Source organism: Sceloporus occidentalis, unplaced genomic scaffold (genome assembly GCF_023333645.1).
Source record: "Sceloporus occidentalis isolate IW3139 unplaced genomic scaffold, rSceOcc1.0.p SCAF_2, whole genome shotgun sequence".
Taxonomy (NCBI): domain Eukaryota; kingdom Metazoa; phylum Chordata; class Lepidosauria; order Squamata; family Phrynosomatidae; genus Sceloporus; species Sceloporus occidentalis.
In genome coordinates, this window is record NW_028316982.1 from 250266713 (window position 1) to 250284914 (window position 18202).

The window sequence follows — 18202 nt, forward strand, 5'->3', positions numbered from 1 at the left end:
AAGGAGACTTTAACCCATCCAGTTCCCAGGATAAATTGTCCACAAAAGCAGTCAAATTCACCTCGGTCCCATAGCCAAACTTGAAAGCAGTCTGAAATGGATCTAGACTAGTGGTCCTGAAACTGTTGGGGGCTACCGCTTCCTTTCCTTTCTCCCCCAGTGCCCCACACTGCATATTTTTTGATAGCAGGCCTGCTGTTCTACTGCAAATTCAAAACAACTAATCTTGGTCGCTGCTCCATTTGCACACAGTCACTTTGGAAGCAACAACCAAATAGCTGGCCGAGCAACAACCAAGAAGCTTCTTTGGGGGGCCAGTCTTGCAGCAAAGGCCGGCATAGGCGAGAGGTTCTTGGTTGCTGTTCAGTTGCTGCTCCCGTTGCATCATGTCATCCTAGGAGCAGCAACTGAGCAGCTGGATAAGCAGTGACCAAGAAACCTCTCACCTGTGCCAGGCTTGCAGCAATGGACAGTGTGGACGAGTGGCCTCTTTACTGCGGCTCAGCCAGCTACTCAGTTACTGCTCCCAGGATTACCAGGCACAAAGAAAAAGCTTCTCCCAAGGGAAGGGTAGAGAAAGGCACAGATGGTGTGTGTGTTGGGGATTTACGGAAGCCACATGCTTTGGATTGGAGATGGGTGTGGACCGAGAAATGAAGAGATTTTAACTACAGGACTCATTCCAAGCTAATGGACTCTTTCCAAGAATTGAGCACAGATGCTCCTTCCCCAGAGACACGTCTTCCCCACACAACTTTAAGTTTCACACTCTCACAAAAAAAATCTGCTACCTCTTTTCTTAGGCTGTCTGATGAAAGAAACAAGGGGAAGAAATGTAACGCCAACTTGCTAGCCAAGTCCCAGCAAAACTCAAAAAGCTTAAGCAGGGTCCCAAATTTGGAAGCTCCTCTTTGCTGCCACTTCTCTCCTGCCACCATGTGCTCTAATCCTTTGCTCCAATCTGTCCCAAAATGGTGCCACTCTGAGCCACAGAAGGAATGCCCTGTGCCCAACCCTTGCAAAAGTTTCCTAACTGTCAGTACTAGTGAAAGACAGTAGTAAGGGAGTGAGCTCACATGGATAGGCAAAGGGAGATACACAAAAAGATCAGCAAGGTTGTGTGGTGGTTTTCTGGGGACCCTGAAAAGACGTTTCATGTAATCCTCATCCCCACCATGGTCCTTAAGACCACTGGTTCCCCTTGGCTTTCTTGTGCACCAATACTATGACTGAAGGCCCCCCCTGCCACCCCCCTTTCCCATCAATGCCCCCCTGAGTGCTTCCACACACCCAGGTAATCACTTTGGAAATCACTAATTTAGACAATCAGTCTAATTTGAAAAGCCACAGAATTGGGATACCACCTCATATACCAATACCTCTTTGGGAAAAAAGAACTTGAAGATGTAGGCACTTAGCATCATATCATGGCATATCCAGAAGTAAGCAATGATCAGTTTCTCACATCCCTCCAAGTCCACAAGGGCCGGGTTGATGACAGAAAAGAAAGAATTGAGAGGAGGGAGGGAAACAGCCAGAAAAAGAAAAAGCAAGATATGCCTATGTCAGAGGGCGAATGATGGGGAAAAGTCCGGTTGGGGTCCTGCATAGGAAAAAGGTAGATGAGAGGACCTGGGAGAAACCGCAAGGGAAGGGGAAGCTGATGAAACATGAGGCCCAGCTGGGATGGGGGCGGGGCGAGGGGAGCAGACTGGCGCACGGGCTAGAAAAGAGGAGGGAGAGCAGAAGGAGGGGAAGGAGAAGGATGCCGGAGTGTGAAGAGGCAACAGGGTACAAGGAGGAGATTATACAGGGGGTTCGGGACGCATGGGCTGCAGAGGTTTCAGGGCGACACCTGTGAGGCTGGAGAGGAAGTGAGGGGAGTGACAGCGCAAGAGAACGCCGAGTGGAGGGGTTCTTTGCGAACCGCACCCATCCCTCGAGCCTTGAAGCTGACGAGAGCCCTTACCAAGCACCCTGGTAATTACACACGGGCCCCGTTTGTGTTGGGACATTTGCAGGCATTTTTGGCCAGTGGGGCATCGCCCAGGACCACAGGTGCAAGACGAGCCAGAAGCTGAAGAAGAGGGGCAAGTCCCAAAGTCTTGAATGTTCGTGACTGATAAAGTGGTTGGGCGGTGAAGTAACCAGTCCATGGGGAACTGAAACTGAAAGAGTTGGTGTTGGAATAAAGGTGTTAAGCACTGATTCAGGCGTCTTTGATTCCTTCCGCCGATATGGAGCTACCTGTTAATTCCACCCCATTTAGCGCAGCCATGGGCCCCATGACAGCCTATTACTGAATTATGGGAGAGAAGGAATGTAATGTATACAGATCAATATGACCTGACTATTTTCTTCATTCTAAGTAGGCAGAGGAGAGGCTGATTTTCAAGAGCAAGATATTAAACTGTATTGGGTAATGTAAGTTACATTACACACACACACACACACACACACACACACCATGTGGGAGAAGTATAATTCCCTACACACTTAGTACTACTCACCAGAAGTTTGCACATATCTGCAAGATCATTCATCAGCTTTGATGTTAACAAATGCAAGAAAATGTCAGACATACTCTTTTGGGGGCTGTTCTGTTGAAACAATCCAAAATACACTGATTGTCAAAGTACATCCAACACAACCTTTTTATCTTACGTACTCTGCAGCCACACTACAACTAATTTTCCCTTCAATTCATTTCCCATTTATTTCTAACAGTTAACTACTCGATTAATAAAGAATCAGTATCTTTGTCCTACACAGTTGCTATCTCAGTGAGGCCTGTTACAGACTGCCAAAATAAAGCTGCTTCGGGTGTCTTTGGAAGTATGCTATTTAAATTATGCATGGGTCTTAAGAGTCCGGAGGTCGCACCAAAGCCACACTCCATTCCTAAGCACTGTAGTGCAGCTTCCGGATTCTTAGGGTGCATGCATCATTTAAACAGCATACTTCCAAAGAGACCCGAAGCAGCTTTATTTTGGCAGTCTGTAACAGGCCAATGTCACTTTTTAGAAGAAGGAATGCTAATTCTTTTAACAATTTATATCAATAGTGCACACCTTTATAAATAAAAGTGGATGTTTATTATTTTCAGACAAAATGCAAAAGTAATAAGTAAAATAAATATAAATGGATAAAGATTGCAAAAATAATGAAGAGCCTTTCAAATTCTATCACATGTTCCATAATACCTTGGAATTACAGTGCGCCCGCGCATATGCTGAAAGTCATGTGGGGAGAAAGGGGCGGCATGCCCCATAGGGAGTAATGGGGTGTGTGCACCGCCCCATGCACAAGCCCCATTCATTTAAATGGGTCTCGAGCATGCATGGATTTTGCTTTACGCAAGGGAGTCTGGAACGGATCCCCCACGTAAAACAAGGGTGCACTGAATATCTTAAAAGCTGAGACCAGATCCAGTATCAAACACTTACTCTTACAAGTTGCAGTTCTTCACAGTTTGGCTACTTAGAGTCCACTAACAGCATTGGGATTTAATAAACTGAACTAGCATGATAATGCACCCAAACACTTGACTCAAGAAAAATATCCATTAGCCATTGCACTTACAGTAGAAACTGAACTTTAAAAATTGCAATATCATTATTTTGCACCATGTGTGTGTATATATACATATGCACATACTGTGCATTATTATAACTGGGCAAACTATATGGAAAACTATATTGTCATCAAATGGAACACTACAAAAATTTTGATGTTCCTGAGTTTTAGAATGGACTGAAACATCCACTGATGTCTTACCTGGTTACAATTACATAAGCAACTAGCACATTGCAATATTGAAGTCCTCAGTGAAATGATCATGGAATCTTCATTTTGCTTGTTTTTAGACTGAGAAATGCTTTCTCCTACATAATGAATAAGAGACTGCAAAGAAAAAAAATAACAAGTATTCAGTAACTTTCAAAAAAACAAACTTTCGACTCCTTCTATATTTAGGTTTAAATATGCTAACATTACAGTTTTGTTTTATATACCATTAGATGAGTTGTTTTGACATGAGTAATTAACTATGCAATCAAACATGATCTTTATATTTCAGAAAAAAATAATTCTAACAAGCAGCAAATTCCTTAACTCCGCAGACTGTATTTCTTGGCAGTTAGAAAGCACCCAAAATATTCTGCTGTGATGCAAATGTAAGTCTACCATCTCTAGGCACCTTGAACAGTCATATAGAGGATAACTAACTGAAGAGGAAGAGAAGTGAAAATGTGATGTTAATATTCTTCCCATCTTTCTGAACAGTTCACAAACACTCCAACTGTGCAGTCTACCACCTAACACTCTTATAGTGCCGCTATTCCACTTTAGCTGCTCTGGCTGCCTCCAAATCAAATCATGAGAATCCAGTATTAGCTACCTTTTGTTAAACATCTTGGTTTTTAATTGTTGTAAAGCTTAGGGCCAATTATATCTTAAGCATTTCTAGCCATATTTGTTAAGTAAATTTTGACAGGATCATAGAAATACTGGGATTACAATGTTGTATACAACCCATTCTTGTCACAGGTGCACTTGGGTGTCTCCAACATGCCATGATGTAGAAGCTATGGGGTGACATTCTTGTGATACAGTGCAACAAATCAATGCAATTATTGTTTCTGAGCCTTCCTTTCATGAAAATCACAATACAATGGGGACCCACATAACCCAATGCTGTTCTATCTCTATTACCAGAATTCACTGAAAAACGGGGCTTGAACCTTCTCTCTTTATGCTGGCTCTGTTAATTCTGAGGAGCCCAAAAGCCTCATTGTAGGGACAGTTTCACACTGTACAGTTATATAATTACAATTCCACTTCAACTGCCATCCTGGAATATTAGCATGTATAGTTTGGTGAAGCAAAAGAGCTACCTGCTAAGAATTCAAAATACTCTTCCTTAAACTACAAATTCCAGGATTTCATAGAATGGAGCCAGGGCAGTTAAAGTGGAATCACAGAGCTATAACTATGTAATGTGAAAGGGCACCATGTGTATTATATTGAAATTGTTTGCAAAAAGTCCTTTAAAATGCTGATTCTTAATTTTTATAGTATATCAAATAGCACAGTATGTAAGCCAGCATGGTGCAGTGGTTTGGACTATGACTCTGGAGACCAAGGTTTAAACCCCAACTTTACCATATAAATCCAAAGGTGACCTTTGGTAAGTCCCACTCTCTCAGTCTCAGAGGACAGCAAAGCCCTTCTGAAAAAACTTGCAAAAAAACCCCAAAAACCTATGATAGACTTGTCTTAGAGTCACCGTATGTTGCAAATGACTTGAAGGCACACAACAACAACAACAACAACAACAACAACATATATAGTTTATGTAACTTTTACAAAATACCTGTTTCCTTACTACTACCACAAAAATATAATGTACATTACTCTCCTTTATTAATTTGATTCTTTTTATGGCTTGTGGCAGTTGCCACCACAATACCTCAACAGTTCAACAGTTTTTCATCTCCTTCCTCCTGTCATTATCCCTATTATCATTATTATTATTATTGGGGGATAATATGCATGTAAAACTTGAGGTCACAAAAATCCTATGTTTCAGGGCTGCTGATGAACAAACCTGTGGAAGGATAGTGAATATTACAGTTGGCCCTCGGTATCTGTGGGGGATCTGTTCCATAGCCCCCCTGCGAACAACAAAATCCACAGATGCTCAAGTTCCATTGTCCCTAATGGCAGCACATACATGAGGCCATGCCACCATTCGGGACAATGGGACACAAGCTTACTGTCTGTGAATAATCAAATCCGCAGATGGCAAGTCTATGGATGCCAAGGGCCGACTGTATGAAACGATTCTCATAGTTATGACATGTGATTGAGATCTGTAGCCCCTTCTACCATAAGTATTTCAAAATTCATTAATTTGGCATATTTCTTAAAATCTCTACCTTGGCTTTATAAAAAAGCTCTGATTTATATGCTTCTTCTTCTGTCAAGATACCAGCATAGCAATAGCAACCAAGAACTCCAGCCAAAAGACCACCACAGCGCACAAGGGTTTCTGCAGACTTCTTGAAAGTAAATGAAATACATTAAAATGCATTAAACTATACTACATTTGCCTATATTATCTACATTGCTTCAGAATACAATATCTTCATGAACTGTAGTGTGCTAACACAGGTCCAAAACACACTGCAGAAATAATCCAATTTGACTGCCATGGCTCAGTGCTAGGGAATTCTGGGAATTGTGGTTTACTGTGGCACCAGAGCTCTCTGACAGAGAAGGCTAAGCATCTCACAAAACTACAGTTCCCAGAATTCCCTAGCACTGCGTCAGGGCAGTTAAAGTGATCAAAAATAACTGGATAATTCTGTAGTGCGTTTTGGACCACATATAAAACTGGTCAACACACCATAAATATTCTTTGAGGTGTCATTTTGAATAACACTAAATATTTTTAAAAGTCTGATAATCCCTCAGTTTAGTAATATTTAAGCAGAGTTCCAAATTTATACTGTCTGCAGAGGAAGAAATGGGCCCTACTTCCTGGAAACAAAATATCCTCTCTATCGGGGTTTCAGTCCATTTCTTATTAACCATGGCCTATAGCAGAGCAAAGATAGCCTTGGTACAACACCTTAAAGATACTGAATTGCAATCCTGAATATTTGACGTATCAACGTGTTTATCAAACAAATTATGAAGCTTTCAAAATATGTATATATCTTGATGAATATAAGCACTAGGGCAATCTTTTTAAAAAATATCAGAACCAACTGCATAAAATACAACAAAAAACACTGTTTGTCTATTTTACAGTTGCACTGCCATATCAGTGGGCTAGTGATCTGCACCAATTGCCATATTCAACAGTGGTGTATGCATGCAGACGCATTAATGTGGATGTAAATAGGTCAATGATCATTGAATAATATGAGGTATGTCCTTCTGCATTTCTGGGGGGGGGGGGGGGCGCAGAGCAGAACTCCTGCAGAAGGGAAGGATCTACTGTATTTATTATGCAGCAAATAACAAAAAATGCTCAGAAATACACATGAGGAAGGATGTATTTTTAAACATTATTGTAATAAGTGAAGATAACAGATCACAATTTTATTTTCCATCTTACCTCAAAAGAAAAGCTACTAAGAAGTTTTTCTGACATCACCAAGAGATCATTCTCTAAGGCTTGTCTACGTTTCTGGTTGACTACCAGTCTGGAACCAGAGGGTTTGCTTTCTGATATCTCCTCTATCATGTTTGTAAATATATCAATTCCATCACAAGTTGTCTGCATGTAGAATGCTTCAGTTTCTGAAAAACTGACTTTGTTTTCTTGTGCATGTTGCAAACTTAATATAATAAGTAAATAAAATATTTAGTGATATTTCATGACAGTACTCATAACCTTTAAAACCAAAGCCACACACATACACAAAAAACTTTAATGCTAGTTCTGATATTCTGGCTATTGACCCAATTATATTTAATTTCCTAGATTATAAATGAAGAGCACCCTCTTATAAATTCATTTTGTACAGAAATAGCTTTCCATTCAAACATTAACCTTAAAAATGCATAAAACAGTATTTACCACTTTTCCTAGACAAAATATATTCTGATACACCAGTGTGTATATATAAGGGTATATATAGATCTCACATAATTATAAATAAATCATCTGATAAAACACCCACATACTCAAAAGTCAAAACATAATAAAGTACAAAGCAATCTTTAGCCTAAAATCCTTAAAGCACCAAGAAATTATTCCTTTAATATAATAATAATAATAATAATAATAATAGTAAGAACTGTTAATTGGCAATATTGGAATGTCTGAAGATATCATAACCACAGATATATATATATATATATATAAAATATATTATGTCGTTGAACACTCTGATTCCATAAATCCCAATCTCAAACATGATGCCTGTTTAAATAGATTTGGAGAATCAGTTTTGGGAAACAGTAAGATAACAATCTCTCTTTTTTTAAAATCTCTCTATGGCTACAAATAATTACTCTTAAACTTGGGCCCACCTTATTAATTTGGGGACTTTGGCCTGTTACAGACTGCCAAAATAAAGCTGCTTCGGGTCTCTTTGGAGGTATGCTGTTTAAATGATGCATGTGTCTAAGAGTCCAGAGGTTGCACCAAAGCCATGCTCCAGTCCTAAGGACTAGAGTGCAGCTTTGGTGCAGCTTCTGGATTCTTAGGATGCAAGCATCATTTAAACAGCATACCTCCAAGACCCGAAGCAGCTTTATTTTGGCAGTCTGTAACAGGCCTTTGAGACCATATTTGTGACATAAGCTCACCCTATATATAAAATGCTGAAAGAATAGTGCTTCATCAACATGCTTGCTTGCACTACTACAAGTTCAGACCTTTCAACTTTTTTCTACTATTCTAATGAGCAATGAGGGACAAAATTAAAAGTATTTCTTGTTGGATGTAATGGACTGTGTGACAAAAGAGTTATTTTGCTGAGAGAAGGCAAGCACTCAGAGCATTTAGATTGTCCAGAAAGGCTGCAGCTCCACCTGAAGAATAAGATCTGCTCAAAGAGATGAGTACATAGGGAACAAGGGAAGCTAGAGAGAGGGATAAGTATATAGAGAATTATGTGAGATGCAGGTTTAAGTTATGCAACAATCTAAATTATAAGGGCAAGGAAAATTTTGCTCTGTAAACTTAAATATTTTGGTGATACTTGAGGCCAGTCTAAATTTACAAGAATTACTCTTCCTGTGTGAATAAAAATATTTTCTGTTTTGGAACCTCATGCCTGGACTGAATTAGTAGTTTGTGATCGCTACAGTCAGATCATGGTCACCCACTAACAATGAACCCATGCAAACACATCCTATCTTCAAAGCCAACTGTCTGAGGTTACCTCAAAGGCTTGATTGGAATCCAAATAAAGGTCTTCTGGTAAAAAGTCTAAGGTGGGTGAAAGTAACCCAAGGACAAGATTCTGAGGCTCCACCTTGATGAAGGGTTGTGGGTTTTTCTGTCACAGACTGTCCTCCAATATTTGGTTATTACATATACATTTATTCATTACATCAGTTCTGTTTTTGAGCAAGCTTGTTCACACAGCACTAAACTATGGCCCCATACAGACTGCCAAACTAAAGCTGCTTCAGGTCACATTGGAGGTATGATGTTTAATTGATGCATCTGTCCTAAGAGTATGGAAGCTGCTCCAAAGCTGTGCTCCAGGATCATGGCTTTGGCGTGGCTTCTGGACTCTTAGGACACATGCATCATTTAAACAGCATACCTTCAAAATGACCTGAACCAGTTTTATTTTGGCCTGTCTGTATGCGGCCTATGAATTGAGTGAAAAACCTGCTTTTGAAAAGTTCCTCAATTTAAGTTAATTGCTGTGCTGCATGAACCACTGCTGAATCAAGTAATATGGATCCCTTGGGTATGTAAAACTAGAATAGCTCTTTTGGTCTTAAAAAGGTGTTTTCATGATTTTTAGGTACTAGCTGATTCCTCAAACCTTTATGTACAGATCCCAATATGTGGAAACCCAACAAAATAGAAATATACTCAGATGTGTAGTAATAATATTACCCTAGGACACACAAGTACTTATATTGATTTTTTAAACATACCATTCAGAAGCATTGTGAAAAAAATTTATGGCCGATGTACTATTTTTCATAGTCAGGCTTACAAGACTTTTCTGCAGTTCTAATTTAGGAAAGTCACTGTAGAGAATTTAAAACAAAATGAGAGCAGCTATAACTCTTTACCCCCATCATAAGATTATCAATTTTAAACATGTTAAAATGTGCAAAAATAGATATTTTTAGAAGTTGTAGTAAAGAATTAACCCTCAGATCTGTTTATTCCCTTTGCAGACAATACTCCCAATCTTTTTTAATAATACTACTACTACTAATAATAATAATAAGATTTATTTATATGCCGCCCATATAAGCACTTGCATGCAACTGCATGCTTCACATGTGGATGACTCGGAGATAACAAATGAAAATAATAACATTCTTCAGATTGTACTTTGTTTCTTGAAGTATCATGCATACTTGTAATTTTTGGTAATCATGATATACATTATACATCATGTGACCAGCAAAAATTATAAAAATAATAGTTCTAGTGATGTCTTTTTTCAAATGTAGATATGTAGCATTAAATAAGGTCATTTCATATGGAAACTTTATATATTTTATCCACTTGAATAAATAACTTGCAATGACTACTTATTACAAAATGTTTAAAAAAGAGTTACACTTATTTAATTCTGTAGCTTAAGCCTTTTTGAAGATTTGACCAACAGTGCATTATCTACTTAATCAATTAAGCTGATCGAATAGATCCTGAAAGTATTAGAGAGATTATCTGTGGGAAGGAGCCACCCAGGAATGTGTAAACTCCCAGTACCACGCAAGCAAGGCAGAAGATATAACTCATTCCTGCATGTCTCCTTCACAGACAAGAAAGAAAATTCATAACAAGTGGCCACCTGGAGACAAGTCTCCATCTGGAGAAAGAAGCCATCCAGTCATGATTTCTTTCCCCTGCCTTATTTGCGTAGAAATGAGAGTGAATCCATTTCTGTGTGCCTCCTACTCCACAAGCAAGAATGAAAACTCACAGTAAGTGACCAACACTTCATTTCCTATACTGAAAAACGTATTGTTTATTACTCAAATCGTTACCTGCACAGAATAGGAGGGAGTTCCACAGTATCCTCTATATCTTCCTCCTCATGGCAGAACAGAAGCCACTTCAGAATTGCTTCTTTTAATGAAAGAGTTGTATTTCCTTCGCAATCATTCTGTACTGTCCCATTTTTCAAAATTTCCGGTACTTCTGATGTTCTAAGTGCAACTGTCAAGAACTGTGCTGCAGATCTTTAAAAAAGACCATTTGTATACGCTCACCATCTAAATTTACAGTTAGAGATATGTCTACAATCAGGAGAAACACAAGTGATCCAGGATGTGCTGCCCTCTTTTCCACCAATTCCCTCAATTTATCTTTGAGAAATTTACAAACGTTGTAAAGGGATGCATCTGAATTAACCCAACCATCACTTCACTAGTCAGGATTTCTATCTTAATAAAGGGCTTGCAAAACATGATTGAGGGAATCCGACTATCATTTAACCACAGATCATGCACAATCTTCTTACAATAGATATAGCTAATGAATGAAGGGCAGGGACAACATGCAAATGACAAAGAGGCAGCTGGGGGGGCAGTAGGGGCCCATGGGACGGAGGAGCACTGGGCCTGCGACCCCTTCTGCTCTCTGCGGAGGTTTGCTGGGTCTTTCTTCACCTCGAAAGGACTCAAGAGTCAGGAGTCAGTTTGGGGTGAAGAAAGGCAAGCCGGGAGGAAGAGGCCTCGGCACGTGCCCAGCTCTCTTTTTCCCAGCCCTTCCCTCTACCCCGAAGGGCTCTCTGCAGCTCTTTGGGGAAAAGGGATGGCAAGCCGTGAAGGAGAGGACTGGGCATGCACCCAGTCCTCTTCTTCCTCGACCTTCCCTCTCCCCCAAACAGCTCTCTGGAGCTCTTTGGGGAAAAGGGAAGGTAAGCAAGGAGATAGAGGACCGGACACACGGCCCGTCCCTCTTCCCCAGAGACCTTTTCCTGCCCCACGCACCTCTGGCTCTTTCTCCTGAGCGTCATTTTCTGGCTTCCCACTGTCTCTGAGAGACAGCAGAAGGCCCGAATGTGGCAGGGAGGAGGAGGAACAGGCATGCACTTGCATCTTCCGCCTTCTCTCTCACCTCATGCCTGATGAAATGTTGTCACATGCAACCCGTAGCATGCGTGCCATAGGTTCGCCATCACGGCTACAACACAACAGTAATTTTTAATACTGTTCTTTAAATTTTAAATAATTTGAAGTGCTTTAGGTAAAAGAAAAATTGAGATCACTTGTTTTTATCTAAATCACTTTAAAATACAAAATAGATCTAGTAGATAAATCATAATAAACTCCATCCTAGCTTCTACCAAAAGCATTTACAGCATTTTAAGTGAGCTGCTATAGTTAGTATAGGGTAGAAGAGGTGTGCAGAAAGTGGCAATTCATCAGAAACCCACTCCTGCAGGTCAAAGAACCATAAAGAGTGGGCAAGGTTGTGGTGCAGTCTCTCACCTAAAATCAGGTGGAAACACACTTTGTGAATAGGAATTTCCATGCATAGAAGGTGCTTCTACCCAATCTCTGGCAATTCCACCTTTCTCCTATTCCCGGGTTCCCCAACCCTACAACAAAGCTTCTCTGAGAGGGCTTTGGGCTGCCAAATGAGGTAGGAGCAAGTAAGTGAGTTTCTGCTGGCATTTCTCTTGCCTCAGTCAATAGATGAATAGAACAAACTTACATATGTGTATTTAAAACAGGCTGAGTCTCTCTTAGCTGGAATTTCAAAATCCAAAATATTCCAAAATTCAAAATTGTCCATATGAGACAGTGACACCTTTGCTTTCTGACTGTTGAATGTATACAAGCTTTGTTTCATGAATAACATTATTCCAAGTATTATGTATAAAATTACCTTCAAGCTATGTGTATAAGGTGTATACGAAACATTAGTAAATTTCATGTTTCAATTTGGATCCCAGCTTCAAGATACCTCATTATATATAAGCAAATTTTCCAAAATCTGAAAAAAGCCAAAGCACTTCTGATTCCAAGAATTGGAGATAAGGGAGACTCAACCTGTAATAATCCCATGAATACAATCTGTCCTCCATACCTACACATTTTTAATCTACAATTCAAGTATTCATAACTTGAATACACACACACACACACACACACACACTCCAAAACGAAAACCTTGATTTGTTTTCTTTTTATTTAAGAGGCACCATTTTACAATGTCTCTGTGTTTAATGGAACTTGTTTTAAAAATTAAATACACAATCATGCCACAGTAAATTTGATAAACTCATGTTCTGCATGTATTAACTGAATCTGTATAAATTGTAGGCTATAAAACAATTATATCAGTGCATTAGAAACAGTTATTAATTTTCAAAGTCAATATTACCTTGACGGCTTGCATGAAGATCCTGAAAATATCTTCCAAATTTCTCTATCCATTGCTATTATCTTTCCTCGAATCATTGCTCCAAGTAATTCAAAACATTCTACTTCAATTTGCTGAAGACTTAGGCTACGAACAACAAAAGACCAAACTTTTGACCATGTTCGCTGCAGCTCTAACTTGTGAGTGTTTTTCAGATCTAGTTTTTGGCCTTGACACAATGCAACCTCTTTAAGACATCGTAACACATAAGGTGTTTTTTCTCCTCGACGCTGCTGAGGTAGTAGCTGATAAAGTATATTGAGTAAAAGAAGCACCTCCTCATGAGGAATGCTTGTGGGATACTTTGATAATAATCTGGTTGTAATCTGCAGCCTTGAAAAGAAAACGTATAAATAGAGCATTAAAAGGCTGTAACAAATTGATACATATCAGTGTGACAGTACAATGCAAGTTCTTTTTTTTTTACCAGGGTATGACATCAAAGTCCTTCTGCGATCTTTGCAGGTTGTCATGAATCACTTCCCAACCTAATTCAATTCTCCTACGTTTGTATGGCCCTTCTCCATCTCCAACCTCTCTCTGTGTAACAGTGTATGGATGGCTTATCTCCAAAACTTTGGTGCTTTCTGTAAAGAGCTTAACAAACAAACAAGAAATCAGACTGAACTACAGATACATTTGCACACAATTTTATGGTAAAATATTTTAAAGACAACATTGTGCAGTTCCAGTTAAGACTGTTGAGCCAAAAAGAATGGGCTATAGCCAAAATGGACAAGCCTCCCATTCCCAAGACAATCTTACATTATACGTAAATGCTGCATTTTATTAGTCTAGAGTAAGTCCACTGAAACTGTGGAATTTATAACATGTTGATTCATCATTCAAGAATTAATACTATGGGTCTTACTCTGGTTGAAACTAACTTGTATGATTCATCCCGGAGCATGCACAGCAAGGATGACAGGAGAAGAACAAAGGAGTTTGTTAGGTTCTATGAGGATCTTTCAGCACTGCATCCATATGGGAAAAGTCTGAGTTTCAATCACAATAAACAGTGTATGAAAATGGACCAGGTTACCTGATGACAAATATCAGCAAATAACTCGACAAGGTTTTCTTTTACAGCAATACTGCGTGAGCCTGAAGAATATTTTCCTCTGCTGCCAATGAGATTGACTTCATTAGCTAATAAGTCATAGAGACTGTATAAAATACTTTCCCATTTCACTGAGTTACAGACTCCTGTAAACAGAAGAATAAGACAAATAGTTCTGTGTAAATTATTACATGTTGCCAATACAAATAAAATAATGAAATGCAATTGAAATTTAAAAAAATTAAAGGATCATCTGCGATATGTTTATTCTGTCCAACATAGGCGCATTACAGACTGCCCAAAATGGGCGGTCTCGCACCGCTGCCGGTTGCTGCATCCGGGAACCGCAGCAGCCAAACCACGTGGTTCCCGGGCGCAGCAACAAAGAAGCACCAAAGCAGCACTTCTTCCTGGGCCCCGGAAGAGGCGCCGCAAGGCGCGAGGTGCACACTCGCGGTGTCACTTCCGGTGCACGACGTCCAGACGCTGCGCGTCCGCAACGTCAAAATGGCGGTGCCCATCTGTATGCGGCACTGCCATTTTGACGTAGTCGTTACGCACAAGGGGCAAGGCGCATCAGGAAGCGCCACCCCTCACGCGTAACGACGGCACCCCATAGGGCCTGTCCGGAACACGCCACAGTAACACAAAAAGGAGTCTAAACAAATATTAGAAAACTTTTTTAAAAATCCACAACTCACTATAAAAAGTAATTTTTAAATAGATCTGGACTGCTCTTGAATACACTGAATACAAGCATTCAGTACATACCTTCTTCCTGGCTTTTTGCTCCATTTGGATGATGAACACGAACCTGAAGCTGGACTAGCTGAATGATCTGCTTCTTCAGGGAATCTTTTGGTTTATACTGAGCCCATATCCAAAGGACAGTTGGCAGAATTTCCTCTCCTAGCTTACAAATCCGGATACGGTAATTCATAGCAAACACACCAAAAACTACATTCATGGCTGCAAAAATATGTTCAAGAGCCACAGGGTTTTTTTCTTGCCTGCAAAATAAGAAAGGCATGCTTTATTAGATCTTTAAAGTCTACTATTAACCAGAACAGCCAATGGAAATCCAGATTATTGTGAACACAATGTCTAAGGGAAGTCCATGGAAGTATCTATGTGTGTATGCTTCTTTCCTGTAGCTGTTTATGCCTGATGTGTGGATGTCAGGGTCAGAACAAAGAAAGGATGTAATTTTAGGGACAAGGTCAGCAGAAGGCCCTCCTGCTATTTCTCTCTTTCCATCTTTGATATACAGTGAGCCCTTGGTATCCACTGGGGTTTGGCTCCAGGACCCACCATGGACACCAAAATCTGTAGGTGCTAAAGTCCAATTAAATACAATGGCATAGTAAAATGGTGTCCCTGATATAAAATGGCAAAATCAAGGTTTGCTTTTTGGAATTAATTTTCCCCCCCAGACCACAGATGGTTGAATACATGGATGCAGAATCCATGGATATGGAGGGCCTGACTGTGTGTTTCACCCTTCTTCAGGAAGAAGGGCTTGTGTAAAACAAAGTCAAACATAGTATTAAAATCATAATTCTAAGAACAGATATGAATAATAGACATACAAAAAAGTTAATACTTTCCTGTCCTCCAAAGGCCTGTACAATGTTTTTTGCACTAGTACACAAGGGGCAGCCATGAGAGAGAAAACTGGTTTCATATTTGGTGTTCAGCCACTAAGAAGACTATGCCAAGTCTTGTTGCTCTACACTCATTAAAGGCATGATATGCAGGGCCTCCCTAGTTGCTCTTAAATCCTAGGTTTGGTTATGGGAAAGAAGTTCTTCAAACAAATTTTAACACTTTGTAAATTACTATAAAGACCCTGAATTGTGAAACCTGTGATCATGTTAACAAATCTTTACATGACCAGTGGATTAGAGGACTTGAACTGTTGAAACATACTTATTTTTATGCCTCCCCCTGCTTGAGAGTTTGTCTTTCTGGGAAGAAAAGCAGACATACTTCAGCCACAGCAAATACTTGATAGCCAGCTGAGTCCTTCTCCAAGTTCACAGAACTCACAGCAGGAAGAGTAGTTGGACAAAAAACCTCTAAGCCCCTGAGAAAGGCAAAGGCGTCACCGTCTAGCAAAAACCCTTCCCTGCAGACAGAGGGAAAGGCTCCACACACACAGCTGTGAAACATGCTCTTGAAATACTGTCTGAACTATGGGCATGAATGACCTGGTAGGCTTTATAAACTAGGAGCTTCCTTCAGTAAAATTACTGGAAGCAAACTTCCAGTTCATTTCTCATACTAAGACAGCTATTGTGAGTACTTGATTTAAGACCCTCTGACTGTTTACTGACTCTAGTACCTCCACTGTTGAGACTCTTCTGACTTATGGTTTCTGTTTGTCATCTGAAACCTCTTGTTCCTATGACTTCTGAACCTTGCACACTCTGAAAGTCTTTAAACAGAGGCTGGATGGCCATCTGTTGGGTATGCTTTGATTGAGAGTTCCTGCATGGCAGGCGGTTGGATTGGATCGAAATCTATGATTCTATGAATTCTCATTTATGATGGCTGGACAAAAAAATACATATAAACTTTGTTGTAAAGACAAGTTTGAAAATGTATGTATATTGTTGTATTACATTTCTAAGCTCTGAAATATACTCTGCAGCCAATACAGATGACTCACAACAGAACTCATAATCATCAAGAAACTTGTATCAAAGCACTGGAAGGATACCTGTCTGCTTCTAATAACCCAATGTACCAAACATGCACTTTACTGTCCATATCTGATTACAACCACTCACTGGAAACAATATATAGGCCTGTTACAGACAGGCCAAAATAAAGGTGCTTCGAGTCACTTTGGAGATATGGTATTTCAATGATGCATGCGTCCTAAGAGTCCAAAAGCCGCACCAAAGCTGCACTCCAGTCCTTAGAACTGGCGCATGGCTTTGGTGCGGCTTTTGGCCTCTTAGGATGCATGCATAATTGAAATACCATACCTCCAAAGTGACTCGAAGCAGCTTTATTTTGGCCTGTCTGTAACAGGCCATAGAAACATGTTTGGAATTCTTATGTACAGATCTTATGTCAATGTGTTTAACAGATTGCATCCAAACTAAGAATGATATTCAATATGAGCTGTCATTATATTTCCATCCCCCTTAAGCTTCATAGTGATTTATCTCCCTCCCTCCCTCCTTTCCTTTACTTATTGTACTATGTGTTATTTAACCAGAACTTAAAAAACAAACACACTATTTTAAATTGCTAAAGAGACCAAATATATATAGTGTGCCCTTTCTTTACATGGGGGATCCATTCTGGACTCCCCCACATAAAGCGAATTGCGCCTATGCTTGAGCCCCATTTAAATGAATGGGGCTCATGCACGTAGCGGCGCACACCCCATTATTCCCTATGGGAAGCACCGCCCCTTCTCCCTACGCGTGGCTTTCAGCATATGCGGGCATACTGTATTTCAACACAAAAATGCTTCCAAAGACTGAGCATGTATTCCAAGCAATTTCTTGAAATGCAAATAAGATACATCAAAATAAGCTAAGATTTACCTTGCATACTGCATAGCTTTTGGAAAGAAGTTAAAAATATTAGAATTTAACTCATCAGTTTGGAAGCACAATCCTCTGGTGAGTGTGTAAATGATTCTAGCCACCAAAACCTTGTTGATGTCTTTGGAAGGTCTGAGGAACAATCTGAAGTACAGGTTTTGGAGATCTAAAAGAATAAATCAAATTCAAATTATTTTACAAAGTCATAGAAGCATTGCATCTGTTTAGCTAATAACCAGTAAATTGTCAATAAAGCTGTTCACAAACAGAAACTGCCCCAACCTGCATCAGAGGTTGTTTTCTGAGAGCATTGTATGTTCTCCAAGGCCTTGTTTAAGGTGATGGGGGGGGGGGAATCCCACACACTGACAGCCCCACAGTGTCCTTATTTTGTCTCAAGGAAGGGCACTGGATGAACTTGTGCTTGATTTGTTGAGACTTCAAGAGCTGGACCCTAGAGAATCAAGTTTCTCAACTCTGGACGTT

At 39.9% G+C, this 18202-nt stretch overlaps 1 protein-coding gene across 2 annotated transcripts in view; it reads right to left on the reverse strand.

Moving 5' to 3' along the window:
• Nucleotides 1-18202, reverse strand: part of ATM (ATM serine/threonine kinase) — an 87097-nt gene that overhangs the window by 61727 nt on the left and 7168 nt on the right. For both annotated transcript variants that reach the window (XM_089512688.1, XM_089512687.1), the window contains exons 6-16: nt 17717-17882; nt 14925-15163; nt 14136-14299; nt 13521-13690; nt 13055-13426; nt 10708-10902; nt 9637-9732; nt 7127-7349; nt 5940-6062; nt 3778-3903; nt 2511-2600 (exon numbers count right to left, since the gene is read on the reverse strand). In XM_089512688.1, coding sequence (XP_089368814.1) covers nt 2511-2600; nt 3778-3903; nt 5940-6062; nt 7127-7349; nt 9637-9732; nt 10708-10902; nt 13055-13426; nt 13521-13690; nt 14136-14299; nt 14925-15163; nt 17717-17882 — 1964 coding nt within the window. The remainder of the gene's footprint in view (nt 1-2510; nt 2601-3777; nt 3904-5939; nt 6063-7126; nt 7350-9636; nt 9733-10707; nt 10903-13054; nt 13427-13520; nt 13691-14135; nt 14300-14924; nt 15164-17716; nt 17883-18202) is intronic.